General features: G+C 37.7%; 1 protein-coding gene and 1 pseudogene across 4 annotated transcripts; both read left to right on the forward strand.

Annotated features, from left to right (window-relative positions):
• Positions 1 to 577: 577 nt before the first annotated feature.
• On the forward strand, positions 578 to 11,539 carry LOC143860307 (pyruvate kinase family protein). 3 transcript variants are annotated; one of them, XM_077370882.1, is made up of 6 exons: positions 578 to 731; positions 5,974 to 6,063; positions 7,672 to 8,144; positions 8,485 to 10,173; positions 10,618 to 10,751; positions 11,041 to 11,539. In XM_077370882.1, the coding sequence occupies exons 2-6, from the start codon at positions 6,010 to 6,012 to the stop codon at positions 11,046 to 11,048; spliced, it is 2,358 nt and encodes a 785-aa protein (XP_077226997.1). In that variant the 5' UTR covers positions 578 to 731; positions 5,974 to 6,009; the 3' UTR covers positions 11,049 to 11,539. The 3 variants fall into 3 exon arrangements, with proteins under 3 accessions (XP_077226997.1, XP_077226999.1, XP_077226998.1); XM_077370884.1 differs by having other exon boundaries at positions 11,261 to 11,539; XM_077370883.1 differs by having other exon boundaries at positions 11,289 to 11,539.
• Positions 11,540 to 13,425: 1,886 nt separating this feature from the next.
• Positions 13,426 to 24,961, forward strand: LOC143860436 (putative protein phosphatase 2C 52; annotated as a pseudogene). Its single transcript, XR_013239712.1, has 9 exons — positions 13,426 to 14,288; positions 15,598 to 15,686; positions 18,567 to 18,694; positions 18,783 to 18,881; positions 19,003 to 19,161; positions 20,150 to 20,236; positions 20,992 to 21,082; positions 22,509 to 22,583; positions 24,492 to 24,961. The product of XR_013239712.1 is annotated as a putative protein phosphatase 2C 52 (transcript).
• The last annotated feature ends 1,577 nt before the right edge of the window (positions 24,962 to 26,538 follow it).

A 26,538-nucleotide genomic window follows, 5' to 3' on the forward strand; every position in this document is an offset into this window, starting at 1 on the left:
CGCAATATCTTGGGTTCAAGTAAGCTTACCAGCCCAAAAAAGAAGAACCTGATTGGATGATCTTGGCCATTGATTAAAAAAAAAACCTGCATCAGATATCAGATTACAATGTGACCAAGACCATGTGGGTCATCTCGTGATGTTCTACAAGATCAACGGTCTCGAATTCACATGCCCCCCCTCTAGGGCCAAATACTGCTTTTTACTATTGATGGTACAAGTTGATCCTCTTTTAGCTTACCTAACGAAGGGAGGGGTTTTCACCCTGATCAGAAAGATGCGTGTGTTACTGATCATAACAAAGCTATGGTTCGACTTATGTAAGCCCACTACATCAACGGTTCCGATCATCATAAAGTGCCACGTGTACGGTCGATGAGGGTTTCCTACATTTTCTTATTCCTCGTAGCGGTTTTCGCTGGAAACAAAGGTTGATGAAAAATTCGCACCACTGATGATAACGTGAATAGTGGCAGACTTTAACGCGTTTTGAAGTCAAATCACGTTAACAGGTGGTGCGAATTATCCTACGGGGGTGCGAATTTATCATATGCGAAAAGAAATGGCCGTAGCTCTTTCTAGCCTATTGAACCATCGGAACACAAACTTCGAATCTGACACGTGAAAAAGAATCCGGCACGCGCTCTCAACACTCCCCCTTCATATTTGTCTCCATGTCTCCTTTTTTAGCCCTAAGCACCAACTAGAACGCGTTCTTGCTTAAACCCTAGGTACTTTCTCTTCCATTTCTCTTAAAAATCTTTATACTCTTCACATAATTGAACGCGTTTCCTGCTTTCTAGGGTTTTATTTTATATATATGATCGTCAGACGCTTTTCTCTGGAATCCATATCTTTGTTTGCTTTTTCTTAGTCTCTGTTGCTTTATCTACCCTAATTTTCCAGATTCATCTGAACACAGGCATCTCCTTTTCGGATTCTCTGAGTCTCCGATTCTTTTATTCGTTTCTCATTTCATGATTTGAATCTTTTCTCCTTCTATCCATGTGCACAGCTCATATGTTTTTATATATAATTTTTTTCTTCCTTTTATTTTTCGTGTCCTCTGATTAATTTCACTAATTTTAATGGCATCATAGTATTCAGAGCGGTTGATGTTGCCATAGAACTTTTATGTAGAATGCAAATTAGGTTTCGAATAGAATCTTGGTGAAGTTAGCAGATATCAATTTCATGTCAATAAAAAAATTGGGAATTCAGATGTGATTTTGATCAGGAAATTTGGAATTTGGATATTGAATTCATTTGAATTTGGTGATTGATGCAGTAGAAAACACATTGTTACACTTCACCAAGAAGGATTTCACCCTAGGTTTGAGTTCTGTGTCCTAGATAGTTGAGAATCACGTTTTGGGTGGAATACTAATGAGAATATTTGTCTCTTGATTTCATGTGAATTTCACAATTGGAAGTTTCACCGCATAGAATATAGTATATTAGACTTGGAATGAAACTTAGAGGTCTTTTTCATCAAATCCTTTATGAGGTTAATAAAGATGCTGATGCCCTAGCTAGGATGTGATAAGAATTCGATGACAATGGGAAATTATATTCCTTTGTGATTTCAAGAGGAAGCACCTAAGTGCCCCGATTCTTCTCTTTGTCCTCTGAACTTCTCTACCATTTTCTATTCGTTTTTTTAATAAAGTTTGCTTCCAATTTATAATTAGCAGATAGTGAGAGAACACCTTAATGGCTATCAAGAAATCGAATACTCAAATCCTGCTCAAATGAACTTCCATCAAAGTTCTTTATTACAGCTCGGATCCACAACACCAAAATTGAGCAAATCAAACCAAATTTAATTTGAAAAAATGGAATAACATTTTCATAAGGCCTAGAAAAGTTACAACAATAATAATATTGTTTTTGTATTATTCAGTAAGCAGAACTTGGGTGGAAGAAAGGGTGCCCTAGGGATACCAAACCCTAACCATGGTTTAAAGTTTAAAGCATCAGAAATCTTATACATACTGGATACCCAAAAATTTGGTACATATCATACCAGAGTTTTAAATTTCCATCGAAACAGACACGAAACGACCAAAATGTCTCCATTTTCATCCCCACTGAAATGCATACCAAAACCAAAATTGTAAGCGTATTAGTGGCATACTATACCAGTATCTATTACATAATTATATTTATATAAACTGTATGTGAAATGAGGTGTATGTATTATGTATAAATAAATCTATATACATGTGAAATTTGGTATGTACTTAATTATTAGACATGCGCGACAACACATATCACTAAGGGTATGTTTGGATGCACGGCATAGGCTTGGAGGGTAGTGGAATAAGAAGTCAAAAGGGAGGAGGCAAGTATTACCTCTCGGAGAATATTGGAATAGACTTACAGTAGTGTTTGGTTACGTGACATAGACTCGGAGAGTAGGGGAATAAGTAGGGGTGTCATTACCAATATAGAGAGTGAAGAGAGAAAGAGAGGGAAGAGAGATAAAACAGAGAAAAAAGGCACCATTCCCAAGATTTTTCAACCAAAATTCTACCGTTTTTCTATAATTTGCTTTGAAAGTTAGAAGGCGACATAACTGCCACCTCAGCAAACTTGAAATAATTACATAGGACATGTGTCTGGGAGTCTATTGGAATTTTTTTTTTTTAGCAATGTTGGCAACAAAACAAGGAATGGAATTTGAAGTTATTTCAAAATCCTGACGGCTGCCGAGACAATGTGCAACCAAATAATGTAGTCTCTTCCAATCAGCAAGTTTCCTCTCCATCCTCTCCACAATGGGATTTCAAAGCGATGTTGACAAAATCTACTATGGATGCTCTGATACCAAATAATGTAGGCCCAATACCAATTTATGATAAATATAATTATCAAAACTCTCAACCATCAAAAACCCTTATAATAAGATTTTTGTGAATCAAGAAGTGTATCAAAAACCCTTTAACAGAGAACATGACCTTGGATAGGATAGAATGGAAGAAAATGATCCATGTAGAAGAACCCAACTAGAGCCGGGTAGATTCCTTTCACCTTCTTCTTGAAATTTTTCTAAAGGATTCATTTTAGCCAACCCCAACTAGTTTGGGAGAAAGGCTTTGTTGAGTTGAGTTGAGTTTAGGCCTAGGTTGATTACATTTGTAAGTTAGATCTTTCAATTCTGTAGAAATATGATGTAAGAAATCTTCCAGTTGAATCTCTTCCTTCTAACTCCCACGTTTAGAAAAAAAAACTATAGCAAGAACACACGGAAAGAAAAAAACCTCCAAATCTTCTTTATATCATGTCATAGGATGCTCTAAAAAGTGAGCTTACATCATATTTATAACCAAGGTTTTAAATTTCAGTTTCAGTCGGCACAGAAACGGAAATATTTCGATTCCGGTGGGAATCTTGTAAAATCACGGAAACGTATGGCAACATATGCAAATGAAGGACCCCAATTCTATGTCAATACCAGAGTTACGAGATATTGTTTGTCTCATGCCGATATGAAATCCCATGCATAAGATACGGTTTCTTTGTGGTATTTCCCAAGGTTGCCAGGTCGGGAATCGAAAGGGGGATTCGATTCGGGATTCGAAAGCGGGAATCGAAGGCTCCTGGGATGGTTGGAAGCGGGAATCGTGGGTTTGCCAGAGAGTCGACGAAGATTCGCCGGGAGTCGCTGGATAGTTGGGATTCGCTGGGGATTCGCAGGTAATCGCTTGGGAATCGGGGTTTCCATAAATTGGGAATCGAGGCTCCCAAAATTGAGAATCGGGGTTCCGACGGAATCGATTCGGGATTCCCTAGAATCGGGGAATCGAATCGAATCACGATTCCGATTGGCGATTCGGGGAATCGCGAATCCCCACCTTCAGGTACGAATCCTGCTTCCCTGGTATTTCCTCTAAGGACCCCAACTCTGTGTCAATATCAGAGTTACGAGATATTGTTCGTCTCATGCCAATCTGACACCCTATGCATAAGATACGGTTACTTTGTCGTGCAGTTCAATGATGTTGCCTACCAAATATCATTCTCTACATTAATGAAATACAAATCACATCTTACCATTTTTTGGTCGTTCCGACCATTCGGTCGAATTTTGGGAATTTCAGCCGCATTTCGGAAATTTTGAGAATTTCGGGAATTCTGGTCAAAATTTCGGAGAAATAATGATGTGGAAGGAAATCATGTAGATTTTGTTTCTGTGAGGATGAAAATAGAAATATTTCGGGGAAATTAAACCCATATTTAAAAGTCACTTAATTTACTACTTCCTAATGACTTAAAATAAATAAGAAATAATGGGCTTTATCAACTTAACTTAAGCAACATAAACAAACTCCAATGAAATAAGAGATTGGACCCCAATTTTGTGAGCCACGAGTTCCCTTTCCTTTTGAGTAACTTTTGATATTTCTACCCCTCTTTCTCTCATGCCTTGGTTCTTGTCTTGGATCTTCAATGCTTACGGGAGAATGCACTTCATCATAGAGGCTCTTGGAAGGAATGTCAAAGCCGAGCCGTAGGTCCAACTAGGAGATAGGGAAGAGCTCCTTTCCACACCAAAAGAGAATGCCAAATGAGCTAAGTATGCCTCCACATTGCACCCCACCATCGGAGTGTTCCCAATGATCACTTTCAAACCAGAGACCAATTCCACCTGCTTAAAAAACCCCTCTTAAGGTTAGTGATTTGTTGAGACCACCTGGCAAAAGTTGAGTGTCTTTGCCGAATTGGAGATGTGAGTTGGAACCTATGTCATTCTTTATAACTCCTTCAAATATACTACTTTTCTTTGCCTTTATGATTAATCTACTCATACCTTCTCCCACTATGCTAATGAGAGGGGTCTCCTTCCCTTATGCCCCTCAAGCTTTATTCCATTCTGTGAACCGTGACATGCATATTGATGTCTTACCGAACTAGGCTTTTTCTTTTATTCAATCCATTTGAGACATGCTTAGAACTTGATATGCATATCTTAAATGTTATCAAGAAATTGAAAAATTAAATCCTGCTCTTATGAGCTTCCATCGCCTCAAAACTCCATCAAAGTTCATTATGACACCTCAAATCAATAGCACCAAAATTGTTCAACTCAAACCAAATTTAATTTCAACAAATGAACAAACAAGTTCACTTTTTTTTTTTAAATGGTAAACAAACAAGTTCACTATCCCTTGAAAACTCGCAGCAATAAAAAATTGTTTTTGGCATCGTCCAATTAGTAAGGAAATTGGGCGGAAGGAGTGGAAGGAAGGGTGTCCCAGAGCTTCATTGTCTAAAACACGTGTATCGGACCACATTGTCTAATACATGTGTCTTGGATGAGATAGACTTGTTTGTTGGGTAAACAGTTCGTGTATGGATGATACAACCATTGTTCACTGTATATCGCTCAACCCAAAGTCCAAAATGTATCAGTGCATCTCATATCGGACTATGCTTTAGCTTGATCCTGATTAAAAAACAGAAAGAAAAAGGGTTGATTACCAGCACCCGCTTCAATGGACCTCTTTAGTATGAATGCAATGAGCTCTGTTAAGAACTCTTAAGAATATCTTGGAAAAAGCCAGTAAACACTGAGTATAAAGAATTTGAGGAGTTAGAGAAAGTGAGATACTATAACCTTGTGCTGGTACCAAGAGAGTCTGCGGGAGAGTAAATGAGGAGAATGTGGAAAAACTATTCTCCACTTTGGGCTTCCATTAACTTATACATACGGTACAGCTAAAAGTAAAGATTACATTTCGACACTCACCGTGCAATAGAAAAAAAGAATGATACTTATCTTACGAAGAACTTAATATGCATACTGTGCTCTCTTTTTCAAAAAAATTGTATACTTGTCTATCTTGTACTTGCTCACAATTATTCGATTAATCAGATGTCATTTTATTCTTGCTTTAGCTTTCCTCTTGTTTCTCTTCTCTTCAAACTTGTGAAATTAAATATTGGTATTGATTAAGCTAAATTTTGCAGGTGTCTGCTTGATATCTTGCAGAAGCAAACCTGTTGATGATGCTTCATGCAGTTTCAGTTTGCTTAGTTACTAATCAGTGCTCACTCCATGTAATTTACTCCATCCTCGAAGTGTTTAATTTCGAATCGAATAAAGTCGTGGTTGGGAGGAAGGGTTTTGTAAATTTGGTCAATTTATTGTTCCAGAAGAAATTTTATCTGGTCATTTTATTCTACCAAGTTAAACAAAATTTATTAGATACAAAGCTACCAGTTAGAATAAATCAAAATGACAGAAGGTATGTTTTGCCTCACTATTACAAGTGGGCATGTAATGTCAGGTAGCTAACATAATACATTCAACAGTATAATTTATCAATTTGTCTGCCTCCTTATCGAAAAGGGATAGCAATCAAGGGTCCAAATGATTAGAGAATCTAGTCTTTTTCATGGAGAAAGGGATTTACCACCATGGTGACAGATCTTCCCTAACTATTATGATTCCACACTACAATCCTCTTATCTTTCAACATCTTACTGCATACTGCAATCTCAAATCCCCTGCTCCATGAAAGAATAAATGCCTACAGAGTCCATCTTGATCTATTATTTGATTTCTTAAGATTCAGAAGGACTTGCATTTTTTCTGTTGCTACCCAACAGTGTATCTCAAAATACTTATTACTTCTGCTCAATTTTTTTATTATTACCGCTAATACTATATTATAGAAATATGATCCTTTTTACTACATGAAAGCATGAATCCCCAACTACTTGAGGCATCAGTGTAATTTTTCTCTTATGAGTAGGAACTTCATGAATTAATAACAAGAAATAAAAATAAATAAATAAAAGGGAATCATTAAAATAAATAAATAAATAAAAGGGAACTTCGTAGAACAAGTCATACTTTTCAAAAGAAATGGATCTGAGCAAGGTTTATACTAAGCTGCCAAAATGCAGGAACTTCATGAATTAATAACAAAAATTTAAAATAAATAAATAAATAAAGGGGAACTTCCTAGAACGAGTCATACTTTTCAAAAGAAATGGATATGAGCAAGGTTTATACTAAGCTGCCAAAATACAAGCTCTCCCATACAAATGGGTCTCTGTTTCTGTGCAAGTTTCAAACTTTGTCAGTTTTCCTTCAAATCCTTTTCAACATTAGTGTAGAATTTGTACTTTTTGTCAGTTGAAATTCCTTGTACTCAAAGTACTATAAGATATCTTTTCATAGTTAGTGGCAAGATATCTTTCATAGTTTGAAAATAACTTCTGTTAGGGTTTAAGATGTTAGTTTCATAATCCACCACCAACAATTGGAATCCCTTCACAATGTGTGTGTAGATTTTTTTACTAATTTAATTTCCTTGTACTCAAGTTCTGAAGGAACCCTCTTGAGATGAATCCATTAGTCAGTGTTTCCATAAAATCAGTATCAACATATGTTTTATTGTTACAAAATAATTTGTGTGTTAGGCTGCAAACCATTAGTTTCATAATCCATCTTAACAAATGGAATATGTTGCAAAATACATTAAGGAATATGTTGCAAAATACATTAAGGGGTTACTAACTTACTACATGCATTGCACTCTGTCAAACCATGGAAGTTCTGTTTGTGCAACATTTATTTATCGTAAATGTGGCATTTTTGGTTTTCTAAAGAAATTAGCACTCAGAACATTATGCAATTGTATCATTTCCAACTGACAGGGAGTGCAGATTGTTAATCCCTCAAATTTCACCTCTCTTAAACAAAGTGAACAATTCTCAAATCCCACACGTAGGCTTCCTTTGACAAGAGCAACTTCCGGGAATTGCCTCATCAAGCTGCTTGTCAAACCGAATAGAAAGCCCCCTTCAAACTCTCTAGTCTTTGCCGGTATACGTGGAAATGATGAACCTGAAAGATGCAGTCATAAACCTTGTTGTCATGATGAAATGCTCGATTCTTCAGTTCAGGCCTCACAGGATAATCTTAGTCCTGGGGTCTCGGATTTGGAATCTGTTGAATCCGCTCCCAGCTTGGAAGCAGAGAACCCTAAGTGTCTCTCATCCCCCGAGTTGGGGTTTTTTGGATATCCGGTGAATCTTCAAGGAGACCTTCTTGATAAGTTAAAGGCGGTGCATTTACATGTGTTAGCACTGGAACAATGGAATGCTTCCCGACTTAAGATGTGCCACAGGTATGTGAATGATCACCAAGGATTTAAATGTCGGTTTTGGCTGAAATCTTTAACATTTTGTGGAAAATTTTGTAATTAAGGGTGGAAAATGAAATTTCGGTTTAAATTTGGCGAAATTTCAGAATTTCAGGGAAAGTTTGCTGAAATTTTGTACTTTTTCGATCCCATGTACTTGCGGTGTCAGTCCAAACCTACACCGAAATATTTCGGCCGAAATTTAAAACTATGACGATCACTTCATCTATTTTAGTGCAGTTCTTTAACTAATCATTGTTAATTCTTTTCCCTCATTTTAATTTTGCCACGGAGCTTCCATCTTATGATTGGTCTTTCTTAGCAGAAAGTACTTGGCGAGTGCAACAAACTTAATACATTATTTGGCATTACAATGCCTTGATGTACAGCAACTTAAGGAAGGCCTTTCTTCCATTGGTATTCTGAATTTGGAAACCATCAATCCATATGTTCTTGCAAGGATTACTGCGGGCGTTCATATGTTGGAAAGCTTGGAATCTTATTCTTCGAGCACCAAAGTGAATACGAATCTAACGATGCCTCAAAAGATTGATGTTACGGACAAAAAGGGTAGTATTGCTGGTCAGAAAAGCTCAGACCATGAAAAAAAGGGAGATTTCACTGTAAATGCTATGAGGAAAAAGGCTTCTTTCCATGCAGAGTCACTGTTTGGTTCACTTCCAAATGGGAGACCTGCTCACATTATGGTAACGGTCGGCAGAGAAGCTACTCAGAGCGACACATTTATATCCGATCTTCTCAAGGCCGGAGCAAATGTTGTCCGGATTAACTGCGCCCATGATGACCCGAGTGTTTGGAGTGAGATCATAAGACACGTAAAGAATAGCTCCCAAATGCTGGAAAAATCATGTCGCATTCTCATGGATTTGGCAGGACCAAAACTCAGGACTGGCCTACTAAATGTGGGTCCTAATGTGATGAAAATATCCCCAAAGAAGGATCATAAGGGTGATGTGATATTCCCTGCCCAAGTTTGGTTGTCTTATTCAGGATCTGGTCCCCCTCCTACTCACTTATCGCCAGATGCAATTCTATACTTGGATGATGATCGATTTCTTGGTAAGCTTGAGGCAGGTAATGTTGTTCGATTTTCTGATGTTAGAGGAAGACCAAGGGCACTAAGGATTTCGCAAAAGTTTTCGGTTTTTGCTGGTTTTGGTTTTATGGCAGAGTGCTCAAGGACTACTTATGTTGAATCAGGCACAATGTTGTATGTCAAGGGGAAAAAGAGAAAATATACACTAGGAAGAGTAGTTGATGTGCCTCCTGTTGAGCAATTCATTAGATTGAAAGTTGGAGACTTACTAATTATTTCTAGAGATCCTTGTTTATCTTCGGATAAATCAGGTGGGTCTGCAACTAGTGCCGCTCGGATAACTTGTTCTTCTGGCCGTCTTTTTGACTCTGTCAAACCCGGTGAGCCAATTGCATTTGACGATGGAAGGATTTGGGGAGTAATACAAGGAGCTAGTATCTCAGAAATTATTGTTTCGATCACTCATGCGAGTCCAAAAGGTTCTAAACTTGGTTCTGAGAAATCCATCAATATTCCCAGGAGTGAGATGCAATTTGAAGGTCTCACGTCAAAAGATCTACGAGATCTTGAATTTGTAGTGGCCAATGCTGACATGGTAGGCATTTCATTTGTTCGAGATGTCCGTGATATTGTTATTGTTCAGCAAGAGCTGGAGAAATGGAAGGTTAAAGAACTTGGGATTGTACTAAAAATAGAAACTCAAAGTGGGTTTCAGAAGTTGCCTCTCTTGTTACTACAGGCGATGCAATTTCCAAATCCCTTAGGTGTTATGATTGCTCGAGGAGATCTTGCCGTTGAATGTGGGTGGGATAGGCTGGCTGATATGCAAGAAGAAATTCTTTCCATTTGTAATGCTGCACATATACCGGTCATTTGGGCAACCCAAGTTCTAGAATCACTTGTTAAATTGGGTCTGCCTACTAGAGCCGAGATTACCGATGTCGCTTATGGAATGAGGTAACTGTCCATGCCTTACCTTTGTGTGTTCTCTACCCTCTGTTATGTTTTTCTGGGATCTATATCAGGAGTTCCAATTAAATTCCACCCTGATATGGTCAGAAGAACATGATATCCATCTATTAGAATAAGGATTTGCTAATTGGGAGAATTCCTTGACAGATGTGGACAACTAGACTATGTAAATCCACTACTAATACTTTTACAAAGACATACAGATTTTAGTTACAAAGTTTCACTTTGGTCTTCTTTGGATACCACCAAAGTCGGTTCTTATTTGTAAATAATTTATGATTGTTATTTGCAAATGGGACATTAAGGTATATTTGGAAGCCATCAACTATATCATCTAAACATAAAGTCATTTTAACCATTATTTTCAAGAGAGATTATTTCTTCTTATTTTCAGAGGCATAGACTCTTAACCTCCAATTGGTTTGGCAGGGCAAATTGCATTATGCTTAACAAAGGGAAATATATATTGGAAGGTGTTTCTACTTTGGACTCTATCTTGCACAGCAATTCTACTAAGAAGATGAATGCTGAACTGAAGCCACTTGTGCTCTCTAGCAACCTAGGTCGGTAAATTCCTCTGCTTATCTATGTAAAATGGAATCCCTTCTTTGATGTACAGTAAAAGGTTTTTTTTCTACTAACAACAATCATTAGGAGATTTTCTGAATTGGTGCAGCTTACATAGATGCTGTTGTTTGCTTATTTGTTCATATCACATGCTGTTTACTGATATTGAAGATAATGTGCTTCGTGTGTTTACAGTCTACATTTTTTTTTTTTTTTTTTTAAAAACTGGTTGGGTCACATAGACACTGAGATATTATTGATGAGCCAAAGCTCTTGGTGATGCAGCCTTTTGACTGTAGCAGGCTTTGGCGATTATCACAACTGCTCAATTTCCAAGACATAAATTTCCGTCTAAAACCCGGAAAATGTGATACAAGAAATTGGTTGAGTTTTGAACTATGACCAACTCATCATAACAATGAGGAAATGATGAAAATGATACCATTCATGAATTTCCATATTTGTTTTCTGCTTTTTTTCTTAATTTTTTTCTTGAGCTTTCCAGGATTGTAACAGTGTACTGTCTGTGCAAGGAAAATAAGAGCTGGACAAAGTATATGTGGGATCCACCTTTTTGCTGATTCAAAGAGTTTAGTCAACTGAACCTTCTATAGACGGGCTGTACGGCAAAAAACTCCTTAATAGAGAAGCCTAGCCCTCTGCTTACTAGATAGTTTTACTTCTGAATGTGGATTGTTGCCTTATTATTTTTTAATTTTAACTAGCTGTTTACTGGCCACAAATTGAAATGTTTAGATGTTCAATAGAGGGGATTTTTACCTGAGATTTTGGCGGTAGGGTCCATTCGTAGTTGTAGGGCTGCAGATGAATGATTTGGATCTTCAAACTTATGGGTACTGCCCTCATTGCTTTTTTTGTTTGGAAAATGCTAATGGATGCTGCCCTCTTTGCATTTATTTCAATGGGAATTACTAGGTTTGCTGAATATTATACTCTATCAAGAACACAGAATAATCTACTAATTAAGAAAAGTCAGATGCGGTTGATATTTCCGTTAATTTCCATCTAGGGGATTTGACCGAAGAGGAATGATAGTTGATACAGTAGGGCAAGACCTCACTGTAACACACAATGTGGCGCGCGCCCCTTAGAGCATAACCTTTGATTGATCTAAACCATAACCTTTGATTGATCTAAACCGTTCATCTGATAGACCTTATTTTGGATCTGTGGGATCAACAAATCATGATAATGTTCAGCAGAAGAAAATACAAAAGTCATTATAATATTCGAATCGAATGGTTAGCACAATTTTTGGGCCATAGGAAATCCAAAACAAGGCCTGGCGCCTCAGATCAATCAAGTGCGACCCACTATGGCAATATTGCCGTAGTAAGTGCACTACATTGTGTTACAAAGAGGTGGATAGAATTGAAGAAAAAGTGGGAGCAAAGAACTTATTCTTTGAAAAAATGAAAGATATGCATTTTCTATTTATTTATTGCTACAAACCTAAAGAAAACATGGAAAAAACAAGCCAATGTGAACTGAAATTACAAACCAGGGCAAACAGAATAAGAGGACTGGGAAAACTAAGCCCTTTCCAAACCAGGTTCATGGCCATTGATGGGTGGGATATTTTGTTCATGGACAGAGAAAATTTACCCTTTCCCCACTTATTCTTTTGCCCGTTAATGTGATTCCTACAGAGAAAATACATTTGCACACACCATAGAAAAACCCAGAACTTTGAGAAACTCAAATTTGGTAGAACTTGAACAAACTACCAAAACATCACCCTGTAGCACGAAGAACCCTGTTCGTCAACAAAATCCTCCCGCATTTTTCCTTCTACCACAACTTTCAAACTGTTATTTTACAAAGCAAAACCAGAAACAGAGTTGCAGACCACTTCCTTCACATGACCTCAAATACAACAAAGACCCATTGACATAATCCGTCGGCTAATGAATACTTTAAAAAATTTTCATTGTCGCTACATGGAGTTGAATACCATGTACCCATACCTATCACAGCTCACAGCACACACGGTGCACTGTAGCGGGCCATGGCTATACAAACCAGTATCACAATGCACCAATGTAGTGTAGAAAATATCTTTGAAGACGAGTATAGTTTTCCACAAGGAAAATGAACGAATGTACCTTGGATCCCACCCTAAGGCTCTGTTCACTTGCGTTCCCGGGAAAGCAAATCCCTGAAAAACAGCCTCTTTTTTCCCTGACAAGACCTAAACAAGACAGAATTCTGGTGTTCACTTGCTTTCCTGAGAAAGTAACAAGCCTAGGTGGAAAATGTCAAATAATGACATGGAAATTGTCAAAAATGATGTGGAAATGTCTCTTTTCTCACAAGTGTGGGAAACCAAATCCCACTATTTTGGTCGGATTTGCTTTCCCGGAAAAACTAGTGAAAAAAGGTGGGCTTTCTCGGGAAACCTTTTCCTACACAGTTTCTGCACACGTGAACAGGCGCGGGAAACCTTTTCCTACACAGTTTCCCTGGATTTCTTTTCCTAATGCCACATCAGATTCCCGGGAAACCTTTTCTTTTCCTTTCCCGGAAAAACAAGTGAACAGAGCCTAATTAGATTATCCTAGACATTTGATGAAGCATGATGGAAAAGAATTAGGAAATTGAGTCGGAGCTCTAGGAACATTAGGGGCCTCAAGTTCCAGTTAGGGAGTGTCTTTCTTGGATCATCTCACTCCTTTTGTCTTCTCTATCTAGTGTCTCAAGGATAGGGTTATTAAACGTATCATCCTTCTTTTTTATTTAATAAACCGGAAGGGGTCCCTGCCCGTCAAACCAAGCTAGAAAAGTGAACGGCTGATTATACAGTGTCCTCTAAATCTAATCCCCTACGCCAGCTCACTGTCTTTGTACAGTCTAGGGTTTAAGATATACCTAGATTTAGGATACTTTTCCTAAGAATCCATGGCGAAATGAGATCGATCTACCAATCAAATCCTTTCCTTTTCCAATTTTGGATTTCAATGCAATTCCTTTTTCATTGTTCGAGTCGTTAAAGATCTCTAGAATCCGATCTTTTCAATGTTGAATTTCTATTTTAGAAGTTTTTTCGCATAGGATCGAAGGTTTTAGGACAGATCACGCTCTTTTGCAAAGGTTTTGCACAGTTTCTTGTAGGGATCTGGTTCGATAAGAAAGTTTTAACTAATACAAACAATTTTATTTGTGCGTTGGATCTCTCCTCTTTTAAGCAATTCGACCGAAAATTAAAAGGAGGATTTTTTTTTTTTTCTTACTGGCTATCTGGATCCTGATTCAGAGGAATTTAAGAGAGGATATGATTTTTCTTATTTCTGTTTGTCCGGGACGAAATTCTGGCATTTGTAAGGAATATAGTTGTTGGAGTGAGGTTTTTCACGAGTTTTGCGCGGGTAAAGGTGCAGTCGAAGGATTTGAGGAGGGAATTGAATGTGAGATTGGGGTTTGACATATCCTTTCAGTCGCAAATTTAGGGCAATTAGAAGAACAATGATGACTCACACTGATTCTGGGGGTTATGCCAGTGGAGGATGGAAAAGGTATTTTTACTATATTTTGTTTTTTGTAATGCCAATACATGTGATTGTTAATAGAGACATGTTAAGCCATTTGTTTGTTAATCCATTTGGGGTGGGAGTAGTATCTGTCTTTTCATTGGCTTGGCCCATGATTGCATTCCAGCTTATTGCTTTAGTATCATCACAATGTTTCAATAATTGCTCATTTATTTCGATGTCACTAATGCATATCTTGTATCCAAACCTAGCTTTATTGTTTTCCTTCGAATGCCAAAGAATGGGATCATAACGAAAAAAGGACGGGGGGTTTAGCCCGGCAATTGAGATGATCAATGTACAGTGCAAATGAAGGAGAAAAACCAAAAATATAAAAGAATGATCATTAATTGGAGACAAAATCTAAAAGTTCCAATGACGCCCTGGAAGCCTCCTCCCAAGCTAGCGTGTCCGCTGACCCTCTTCCATTGAGGAAAGAAATTGAGGTTCTCTCCACTCGATCCAAGATCCCATCAATCCATTGAGCAAACCTCCAAGGATAGGGAAGAGTCCCATTTAATCACTTTATCACATTGAGTGAGTCCCCTACCACAGTGACCTGATTTAGGATGCTATGACGATCAATCAACCTTAATCTCCACCTCATTGGAGTCTGCAAATGTAGCTTTATTGTTAATTATCTGAATTTAGATAGTTAATCGAAGTCTTTGAACGTTTTCATGATGCTCTTCTTCATAGCATGGTCTTTGAATCTGGGGTGAATTTGTATATATGTTTGGACGCTAACGGAACTGGGGACTCATATCTTTTGTAGAGTTGTTCTAATCTCTAGGTCATTCTGGGAATATTTTTTCCTTGGCTGCTATGGGGGGAAGCATGCAGGTCACGTGACGCGCATGAACTCGTCATTTTTCAAAGTTTGCTTCTTAATGATTGCATATTGCATGTGGAACACGAATTCAGCCAAAACTATTTTTTTACGAGCAAGTCCCTATTTTGTTAAAAAAATCTAAATAGTCACCCAGAGTCGGAACTCAGCCAAAACTTTTAAACTATTTGTGTTGGCAATGTTAGACATTTTTTTGACAAAAATGCCCTTTGAGGAACTCTAAAGGAATATTTTTTTCCCAATTTTGTTTTGTTTTTATATCTTTGTTATTAAACTACAACTGCTTTTAATACGAGGACAAAAATAAGTTGGGGCAAAAAATCATGATTTTAGAATTGCTTAAAGGGCAGTTTTGTCAATAATAGTTTGGTGTAGTATTTAGGATTTGTTGAAAATGTATTTCAGAAAGCTAATTTTTTTGTCCATTTTCATGATTATCGATAGGTCCGGGTGGAGAAGCATGCAGATCCTGTTAAGAAATGCCAAGCTGACATTTGTCAAAGTTTGCTTCTTTATGCTTGCAGATTGCATGGGTAAGCATTCAGAACCTTCTAAGCACATGCTTGTTATGCTTGTATTTCAAATTGTTTTGTCTTCAACGTTATGTAATAAGTTCAGTGCCACATCTGTTGTTTATAGTAAGTTATTTTTGTCCCCTGCCTATCCACGGAAACTTCGATCCTCTTAAATCTTGTGAGTTTTATAAACTAGCTTTGATGTTGCTCCAGGGCAATTGTTGGTAATCAATTCAGTTTTATATACTAACTTTGACATTGCTCCTGGGCAATTGTTAGCTATCAATTCTCTTTCCTGTCTTCCATAGGGGACACAAGCAAGCAAGGGATTACAATATTTGAGGAGTGTTTTTTTGTAGGCGAAATAAGTAGTGAAAAAGGCAGATTTTGCCCTTAACCAGCCTGGACTGGGAGGAGCAGCTTTAGAAAGAAAGAACATCTGGTGAGAATGCGAATGAAATAATACTCCTTGAAGCCTACAATAGTCTGTAATTATCTTTTGAAAGAAAGAAAAAGAATTAAATGAACTTAATCCGTGTACGATTTGTGTGTGTATGTGCGTGCATGTGCGCGCGCGTGCGGCGGTTCCAGAAAAATCCAACTTTATGGTCTCTCTTGATCAGTTAATTCAACAAATGATCTTGCTTATTACCACAATCAGGAGAGAAATGTATGTCACACTTGTCACTGAGGATTAGCGCTCACTCTACTCCCATTGGGCGTGCTAAAGTATAAAAACAGCAATAAATTATAGAGGTGGGATAAATTGATGTGTGATAAACTAGGTGAGGATAATGCGATCGGAAATAAGCTTTTAATGAACTAACATTCTCCTAGGCACGAGCAATTTTGACTTTTGACAAGTTACTGTAGTTTTTTTATTGCTGCAAAGATATTATACTAACTAGTAATAAGTAGTGGCTATTCCTATTAGTGTGTTTAATGATGGCTTGACGGTTTGAAATACGTATTGAAGCGAGTATGGAACTTGAATATTTTGCAATGTAGTCTACTGTTTTTTTAAAAACTGTCACATATAAATGGATGCTAAATCATGTGTGAAAATGGCTAGTGCTTGATATGATGATCTACTTAAGGATTAAGAATGAATATAATCAATAAAAAAAGTAAAATATGAACCAATAAGGGATGGGGTTCCTTGCATTACTCGTTTGATTGTTGGAGGTAGGCTTGTGATGGCTGAATGGGGAGACATGAGGTGGGCTGTGGAGGCCACCATGGGAAGATCCAGATCATTGTAGTGATGTGAAAGTGACACCTCGATTTGGAAGATTGTAGTGGAAGAAGGAAAGTGTTGAAAATATGAAGTGTTTTTTCTTTTTTCTTTTTTTAAAATTCTCTTCTTCAGCAGTAGATGGATCTCTGTATCTTTCTAATGAACAAACACGAGGAAGGGTCCAAACAGAAATAGAGAGGCTTTAGTTATATAATATTTGAAAGTGTAATTTTTATATGAAAAAAAAAAAATTGATGTGTTCACACTACGCTTCCTAGAAGGCAATAAAAAAAGGGCGGCCCACTGGATGAGGCATGAGGCTGCTGCCATTGCGGGGTACTGGGGAGGGCTAGATGTACGCAGCCTTACCCCGCTCTGCAGAGATGGTGTTTCCGTGTTTCTTCCTAGAAGGCAATACTACTCTAAAAATTGAAAGTTTAGAAGAGTTGTCGGTTCGAACTTTAAACTACTAGAGGCCAAGGAGAGCACAAACAAGAAAGAAGAGATTGGTCACCTGTCATATGATTCGAGATGATTTGACTTTAAAATCGAATGAGGCCAAAAGTTACATGAACCATATTCTAGAGGGGGACTGGAGGATTTCATGGATTTGTTGCAGTTATTCTGGAGTATCATGAGGAGTGGACCGGAAATTGTGCCTGCACAAGTGGAGGGATCTGATGCCTATTGCCTACATTCCTCGGCTTCATGCGGTGGTGAGAATGATTTTCGATAAATCAGGGAACTCTTATGTATCAGATAAATAACTGCAATATGTTCTTGGGCTGCTTCAATTGGTTACCATTTCTCTTCATTATCAAGTTTACTATGCGGTTCATACTGATTGTTATGTACCTGATCCATGTTAACTAGGAAGGAGACTGCCTTATGCACTTAGAAATTGTTTTTGTTTTTTTGTTATGTTAAAACTGGTAATATCTTGCTTGCTGGAATCCATCTTCACTATTGGTACAAACCAAATAAAGTTTTCTTGAAGTCTGTAATCAATTTGAAATTGATTGGTTTTCATATAGCGGAGATCATCCACATTTCATTTCAACTTGATGGGTTTTCTATTTTGTGCCACATAATAGATTATCATCTGCACAGAATTTCAGCATTATTAGTTTTGGATTCCGACTGTCTCGTTTCCATGGTTTTAAATTTAGACCAAAATCCGAAATTTCGGATTTCGGTCGAGACGGAGACCGAAACGTACCGAAACCAAAACAGCCGAAACTTACCCCGAAATTTCCATTTCGGTGAAATTTGAAAAAAAAAATATTAATTTTTTATTCCTTTCTAAAATTCGGGATTTCGGCAAAAAATTCGGTTTCAGTTGCCCCTGAAATTTCGGCCGAAACCGAAATTTATAACCTTGCTTGTTTCTTGGTATTCGACTCTACCTGCATAGTTGTGTGTTTTTCAGAACTCATTGCATTTGAATTGGAATTCATCTCTAGATCCATTGTAGCAAGGAATTTTAACTTCTTTTTTGTGCTTGTGATTAGAAAAGCTTGTGGCTATGGCCTCTCAATGGATACTTAAAACTTCTATCACATATATAAGTAACCTATTTTGAGTATTCTATTGATATGGTTCTCCTTCGTCTGGAAGGCCAACATAAGGATGGTCTCATGGATCTTTTGACTGATTGACAGTGAAGATGGAAGGCTGACTTGTGGATATTCGAGTTTTAGAGGAAATAGAGCAACCATGGAAGATTTCTACGATGTTAAAATGTTCAAGATTGATGGGCAGCCAGTTTGCCTCTTTGGGATATTTGATGGTTGGATTATCTCCTTTATTTTTATTTTTTCTAGTTTTTTTTCAAAGGACAAGATTCCATGTTTGATTATTTCCATTTGCCACTACAGGTCATGGTGGTTCACGCGCTGCTGAATATTTAAAGGAACACCTATTTGAGAATCTCATGAAGCATCCACAATTTATGACAAACACTAAATTGGCCATAAGTATGTTCTACTCTTATTTCTGCATTGCTGTAAGTGTGTCGATTTTCTTGTCTCACAGCTTTATATAATCTTCGAGGGTCATTGTTTGTTGTTTAATTTGATATTATTTTGCAACTTGCAGGTGAAACATATCGAAGGACCGATTCTGATTTCTTGGAAGCTGAAAGAAACACTTACAGAGATGATGGTTCGACAGCTTCAACAGCGGTGTTGGTTGGTGACCACTAATATGTAGCAAATGTTGGAGATTCACGTGCAGTAATATCAAAGGCAGGCCAAGGTACTTTCTGCATGTACCTTTGAATTTATGGGAACTGTGTATCACTTAGAAAGCTATTTGCCTAATATCGTTGGCTAAACAATGTTATCAATTATGGTGCCATATTTGCAGCCTGCAGGATGTGAGTTTTTGAAGCATTCTTATTGCGCAGAAAAAAAATTTCTTGTTTGATCATATCTTTTGGGCCGAGTTTGCTAAATCAAGGTGGAATGGGAAAAGTAGACTTGTTCACCACATATTATTAATTTCTCTGGGTTTGGTAGTTTATGATTTTTTTTGCGTGAGTTGTGCTTGGACATCATTTAGATCAAGACCAGGTTAGCATCCCAACTGGCCATAGTTTACCATATTTGATTGTTGATTTTGGATCGCGGATGGTTCTTTAATGTTGTTGGTAGAACTGCATGTCGGGTCACAAAGCTCCAATGCATTTGGTTCAGCAGTCCATCCACACTTGTCTGAAGGTATAGGGAATCCCATCTATCACTGCAATTCCATATCAGATAAAAACTTTCTTTAAATGTGGGATTGTTGTAGTGATGGGAGTTCTATTGGTGTCCATGGAGATCAATAATTCATGAGATTTGAATCTCTGCTGTCGAAGAGGATGGGGTGAGGGTGAGGAACTGACATGGGCTGGTAGCTTGGTAAGTTTGTAATTTCTGAAGAAGGCATGTACTCATTAAATGTGTGAACTTGATTAGGCATGGGTGACAACTGTCTATCATTTCTTTGTCATTATTATTCTTTCTTTCTTTATTTATTTATTTGCTGTTGCAACCCCTACATATGCTTTGGAATCACCGGCATTCTTGTTTTCTTTTTCAATCAATGTAATTTCCTTTTTCGAAGAACAGTTTCTCTTGCAATTTTGATTATGCTGTTTTATGTGATTGATATTGCCTACTTTATATAACACCAAAAAAGAAGCAATGAGTTGCAACTGAAAATTCCTAAAGTGAGTTTTTTTGTTCTTCGTTCTGGACAGCAATACCACTTTCTGAAGATCATAAACCAAATAGAAGCGATGAGCGTAAGAGAATTGAGGATGCTGGAGGAGTTGTTATGTGGGCTGGTAAGTCCCCTTTCATTCTGTAATCTATACGATTTTCATTTCTGTGCCTGCTGTTAGTCTTTTGGCGGTGGTAATTTGGCTCATGCACAATTGAACTGAGTTTGAACCTATGCCATGCAGTAAGGTCTATAATGCTGTTACAATTTTCATTTCATAGTTATTCTTAAAAATAAATAAAAAATCATTTCATAATCTTTTTTCATTCTTGATATATTTTCGTTAAAAAAATTCTCTCAAAATTGAATTATTACTTGTGGGATTGAGCCATGTGCGAAAATGGGCTTTTATCATGATGTATGTAATTTTATATCTGTTTGATCCTAGGTTAATCAACGAAATAGAAATAGAAAACTAATTGGGGCTTTCCTAAATCCTTCTCACCCATAATAGAAATGGGTTTTTACTTCAATTGTGGACCACTCAGGTTTATTGCACTGGGAGCAGGTCATGCATTTGGAAATTTTGGTTTCATTTAAAACCTTGTGGAAGCCAATCAGCCCAAATTTTGAAATGAAGCCTGTGAAACTTTTGGCCGGATATTTAACAATTGAAAATCTAGCATCCATTGAATTTTAAAGTTCAAATCATGAGTTCCATGTTAAATCCTTGTACCCTGTGTGAAATTAAGTTCCAAAGGTAATAAATGGAATTAATTTATCACTATTTGACATCATTCAAAAGAAAAAGAAAATCTTTATTTGCCAACCCCAAGGTCCAAGTCCATTTCGTGTTTTGTTGGCATGCTGGTCTTACAGGTACTTGGCAGGTAGGACGCGTGCTGGCCATGTCACGTGCATTGGCAACCGCTTACTGAAACAGTTTATCGTGGTTGAGCCTGAGATTCAGGTAAGAAATGTTCTTGAAACGTTCGACTAAGAATTTTGGGAGCCGCCTTATTTCTTCGACACTTATGGTGGACTACTGTTAATTTATGAATTTTGGGGGTGATCTCGGCAATCCCCCACCAGAATAACTGCAATTGAGGAAGGTTTCAGTAACTCACTTTTTCCTTTATCATTATTTTATCAGTTCAAAATCTGCTTGTTTAGCTCCTTATCTTATTATTATTAACTACCATTTTTCAATGATGCTGCTCTCTTTTGTTCTATTTTATTAAGGACACATGCACACGCACACCCACGCGCGCGCGCGCACACACACACACGTGTGCGCGCACGTACGTGTGTTTACTGCATGTATATATCATAGATACCACATACCATCAATTACTCGTATAACACTTACAAAATTATAAAATACATGTACATTTCCTTCATTTTCATTCTATTTCAATTGCCCTGTTTTTCTTGGCCTTGTATAAGTTCTAATTTGTTGAACTCTTGAAGGTTAGTTAGAAAAAATAAGATGATTTCATGTAACATATTACTAGGAAAGGTGTAAATCAAGACCGAAGAATGAAAGACTTTATGGAACTTTGTAACTGCAAACAAAAGTTAGAAGTTAGAACATTTTGGCAATTATATAATCTCTACTAGCAAATATTAGATAAAAACTATAAAATATATGACATTATGGAATTGAAAGATGGAAATCGAAAGCTATACTGACCTCTTATAGAATAGGAAGGGGTTTCCTAGTTCCTAGATTTTTCTTAGGGAATGGTTGAGACAGTTACAATAACATTATTTAAAAAAAATAAAGCATGATATCCAAAGGAGTTTCATATTAGCAAAGATATGTTGTAGAATTATATTTTTATTTATCATTTAAAAAAAAGAATTGTATCTGTATTGTGAAGTATTATTTTATATAACTTTAGCATGACATTTCTATGTAATGCTGTGTAGATTTGAATAATTGCTTGTAGAAGGGGAAGTGAATGAAGGTTCTATTAGGTTTAAAGTGGTTGTTAAACACGCACATCATCCCCCCACCCCTCCTCTATAATCTTCTTTCTTACTTAAAGGTTGTCATCCTGTCCTCCTTTGGGTGGCACATAATGCTCCTAAACGTAGGTTTTGCGTATGCACCTTTCACCTGGGTTGCAGAGCATGATCTGCCACAAATACACTTGTGCGCACACACATACACATACACACAATGGGCATTTACTATGATGCTTCTCCAGCCACGGACCATTAATACCATTGAATAATTCCGGATGGAGGCAAATAATCCCCATCATTTATGAAGAAAAGACATCTTGTTATGGTTTATTGGAAGATGATTCTTGTCTTAGCAGACCTAGTGTAACTTTTGCATGTGCGTCCTGAAGGCAATAATAACTTACGATTTCGTATATATGCTTTAGAAAGCAGTGGTTGATGAAGAATTAGAGTTTTTGGTGCTAGCTAGCGATGGACTTTGGGATGTAGTGCCAAATGAGGTCTCTCTCTCTCTCTCTCTCTCTCTCTCTCTCTCTCAAATTGTTCCATTGGATACTTGGATTTTGGAATGTTAAACAACCAGTTACTCCAAAAGCTTAAGCTGTTGGAGAAGGTGTTATTAAATCTTTTATACTTTCACACTCCCCCTCACGTGGGGCCCCTCTTTTTTAGGGTTGGCCTACATGTGGCCTCTCTTTTGGGTTTGGCCATTGCATGTGGATTTTTATCAAGGAGTTTTGAACTCATGACCTTCTGCTCTGATACCATGTTAAACAACCAGTTACTCCAAAAGCTTAAGCTGGTGGAGAAGGTGTTATTAAATCTTTTATACTTTAACATGGAAAAAATAAAATAAACTTGAATGAAGATGAAAACCCATACTCCTTTTTCTTTTTCATTTTGTGGCTCACCAATATACTACATACGACATGCACATGTCAACTGAGGCTGTTGATCGAAAGGGTCAACATTAAGTTCAAACGTTGTTGCCGGTCCTATTGCAAACGGATTATCCTAATCACTAAATCAAATAGCTAGGGGTTTTATTTTTCTTAAACTGTTGTGACATTACCATTGGCATTTGCAAGACATTTTCGAGCAGTTAGGGTAATCTGTTTGATGGGACATGCAAGCATCATCTGATCTGGTGGTGGGGTCTCAATCATCCGTCCCTATTTCTGCAAGCACCTGCCTTGTGTTGTGCAAGGTGCGTCCTTGAGTGGGAAGCCTGATAATAGGTTCTATTGATGCTCCTTTTCCCTTTCATAAAGTGATTTTGTCATTTATTTGGATGTTTAGTTCTACATATAGTTGCATGAATTTAGGGCATTGTGCCTGCTTCCGGCAATTTCCAGATGCTTTCAGTATTAAAATCTGTTTTATATTTTTGATGCTCTCTTGCTTTGTCCCCCTCTAGCATATTCTTCTCTTAATTCCAATTAGCAATGTGTTGACTGTCTGCTGATTCCAAATCCAATCAACTTTATTGCTTGTAAACTCTTATATCTACTTGCTACTTTGTCCTTTTTTCTATTAAGACAATTTTTTTTTTTTGGAGGTACTAAAACATTTTTATACGCTGCCACTGAAACCCAATTAAGCTCTTTTTCTGCCGGTCCTGAGAGGGTTTGGGTCTTTAGTAACAAGAATCTTCCACCCAAATTGCTCAATTTGCCCCCAGTGCTTAAAAATCTTTCTTTTTTGCTTGCTCTCTCGAATATAAATTTAAGGGATTTGCTAGCGCCCGTGCAACAGGCATTTCCCGGATGGGCTGTTGCATGTGAGAGCAGCCACACAGGCTCACTTTTCAGCAGATTTTGTCTTCATTCATGAGGTGGATGCTCTCACATGCAACAGACCATCCTCGAAATGCCTTATGCGATGGATGCTAGCAGATCCTGGTTTTTAAATGTTCCAATGCTAATTTGTATTGCGACTCTTTCTCGGCACTCTTTTTTTCCTACGCTTGTTTGAGATCGGACCATTTTTAAAAACAATTACCTTCCCACTACCTGAATCTGTTCCCGTCTGATGGCACTCTCATCTTATACAAAGTCAATGGTTGTCTAGGGTTTCAGCTCTAATCTATTCCTTCACCCACACTGGGTTGACGTCAGATAGGTCAGCTCTTCAAGCTGTGAAGGACCTGATTTCCAGGTTCAATCCTTAATGATGCTGGATCCAATCCTAGGTTAGTAGTTATCAAACACACAAACAAACAACCAAACAAAAAATGTGATTGGATTTGGAATGCTTATCCTTTATGCATCTGGGACTTAAACCAATTTTTTGACTCTGGATTTTATCCCCCTTCTTTTCATTTTGAAGCTGGTTCATGCCTATCCTTTATCCTATCAACTCCTTATTTATTATGGTTTGAATGTTTTTTTTTTTTTTTGCTTAACAAGGACGCTGTTTCTCTTGCGAGAATGGAGGAAGAACCAGAGTCAGCCGCCCAGAAGTTGACCGAGACCGCCTTCACACGTGGCAGTGCCGACAATATCACCTGTATTGTGGTAAGATTCCACCACGAAAAAATGGATGTGGATTCATCCCAGGTAGGAGGTGATTAGAATGAACATGTTTACTTAATTTTTTCTTATTAAGAGGTAAATAGGTAATGGATCATTTTGTGGTTATCTCCGAATCGGGTTCATCTCTGCATGTTAGCAAGGTTTATTAGCAAGTTCTTTTTTAAGTTGTATTTGTTGTTATGAGACTTAGAAACCCATTTTCTCTTGTTTTTTTTTACATGATGTACTATCCCATAGCAAATGGAGAATAAGTCTGCTATCCCCATCTGGAGGGGAGGCCGAAAGTGTATTTCTTCCCATTTGTTGGGTTATTTATTTCATTGTATTGTTGATATAAGCAAAAATCGTTAAAGGAACTATCTTCAGTTGATATAAGCAAAAATGATCGTAAGGGTTTATTGCTTGAAAACTAGAGGGTAGCAGGGACGGAGCCAGGAATTTACACTGAGGGCCGCTTACCGTTACCGGCGCTCAGGAACGCGGGTAAATGTATCTTTTAGCGGCGTTCGTGAACGATGGTAAATCCTTTTTTTGGTTGTACTTATAAAAGGAATTTTGCAAGTCTTTGGGGGTGGCGTGGGAGGGTGAGTGGAGGGCACGCTATATGTGGCCCCGCCTGTGGACGTAGACTCCGATACCAGTGCAAAGAAAGAAGCATTGACCTTTCACCTAATAATCTACTCTACACAAACAAAGACAACGAAACGCCCTTACTTTTAAATTCACAATTACCATTAAAAAAGATGGATAACTTCCTCCCTACAAACTAGGCGCCTATTTCTACCTCAGAGATATAATCGATAACTATCTGCAACTTTTACCAAGCATAGTAGATAATTCTGTCATTTTATTAAAAAAAAATGGTATCTACTGGTTTGGGGTATTCAAAATCATATCCGTGTCAAATTTTAGACTTCTATCAAAGCTGAAACAAGCTTCCAAATAAACCCTAAAAACCCGAAATGATGAAACTGAATTAGACAAAACAAGATAAATAACGTTTCCATGGAATACCTTAAAATAAAACTAAGACCAAGACTTGAACCGGCGTTTCATCCGATAAATCAACACCCTAATCTCCTTTCAGCCTCCCTGTCTTCTCTTTCCCACCGGAGTAAAAATTCTCTATTCGCCCACTTCAAACTCTTCCAGGAAGCTCATTGCTGGTTGTTTCGGTTATAGGCATTTGAGGAAATCAAAGGAGCTTAGATTCTGCAGTTGGGTCCGGCCTGAACGTCAAGAATTCGAACTTAATACTGATGCTTCAAGGACCGATGAAGGCGGCGGTACTGGGGGCATTCTAAGGGAAGAAAGTGGAATGTTAATCAGTTTTTTCTCAGAAAATTATTAGTCTCATGAAATCTTTCACCTGGAAATTCAAGCTATTAGGGATGGAATCTGCCATGCGAGAAGAAGAGATATCAAAAAAATTTGGATTGAATCTGATTCGATTCTTTGCTGTAAACGTGATCAAGGGCACGGGGGACTCCCCCTGGGAAATGATCCCTGTTGTTCTTGAGATAAAAAAACAGTCTGAAGGACTTTGAAAAATGGCGTATTTCCCATGTTTGGCGTGAGGCGAATGCAGCTGCTTATTTCCTCTCTAAGAGAAGCTTCCCTTACAAGGGAGAACACGTTCCTCCCTTCATGGCTCCAGCTGATTTTTTTTAAATCCTTAATGCAGATAGGGATGGAACTAGATATTTAAGAATGTAATTTTTCCTTTTCTTGTGGGCCTCTTCTTTGCCTATTTGGCCCTTGGCCTTCTCTCTTTGTACTCTCTTCTTTTCTTCTAATGATATCTGGTGGGGGTCTGCCTAAACCCAGCTTACTCATCCCCAAAAAAAAAAAAAAAAAAACAATAGATTTCCGGCTTTTTTCCCCTTCTCTTGCTTTTGGTGACTTCGCTTTATCGGTAGGA

The sequence above is a fragment of the Tasmannia lanceolata genome, unplaced genomic scaffold (assembly GCF_043159265.1).
Source record: "Tasmannia lanceolata isolate RefF3 unplaced genomic scaffold, GAP_Taslan_0.1 ptg000037l, whole genome shotgun sequence".
Classification (NCBI taxonomy): domain Eukaryota; kingdom Viridiplantae; phylum Streptophyta; class Magnoliopsida; order Canellales; family Winteraceae; genus Tasmannia; species Tasmannia lanceolata.

Excerpts from the sequence above, each read along its gene's own strand:
- LOC143860307 (XM_077370882.1), top strand. The coding sequence starts at position 6,010 with ATGATGCTTCATGCAGTTTCAGTTTGCTTAGTTACTAATCAGTGCTCA. Across the intron at positions 6,064-7,671 it reads CTAATCAGTGCTCACTCCAT|GGAGTGCAGATTGTTAATCC; the intron begins GTAATTTACTCC and ends TCCAACTGACAG. Across the intron at positions 10,174-10,617 it reads GATGTCGCTTATGGAATGAG|GGCAAATTGCATTATGCTTA; the intron begins GTAACTGTCCAT and ends TTGGTTTGGCAG.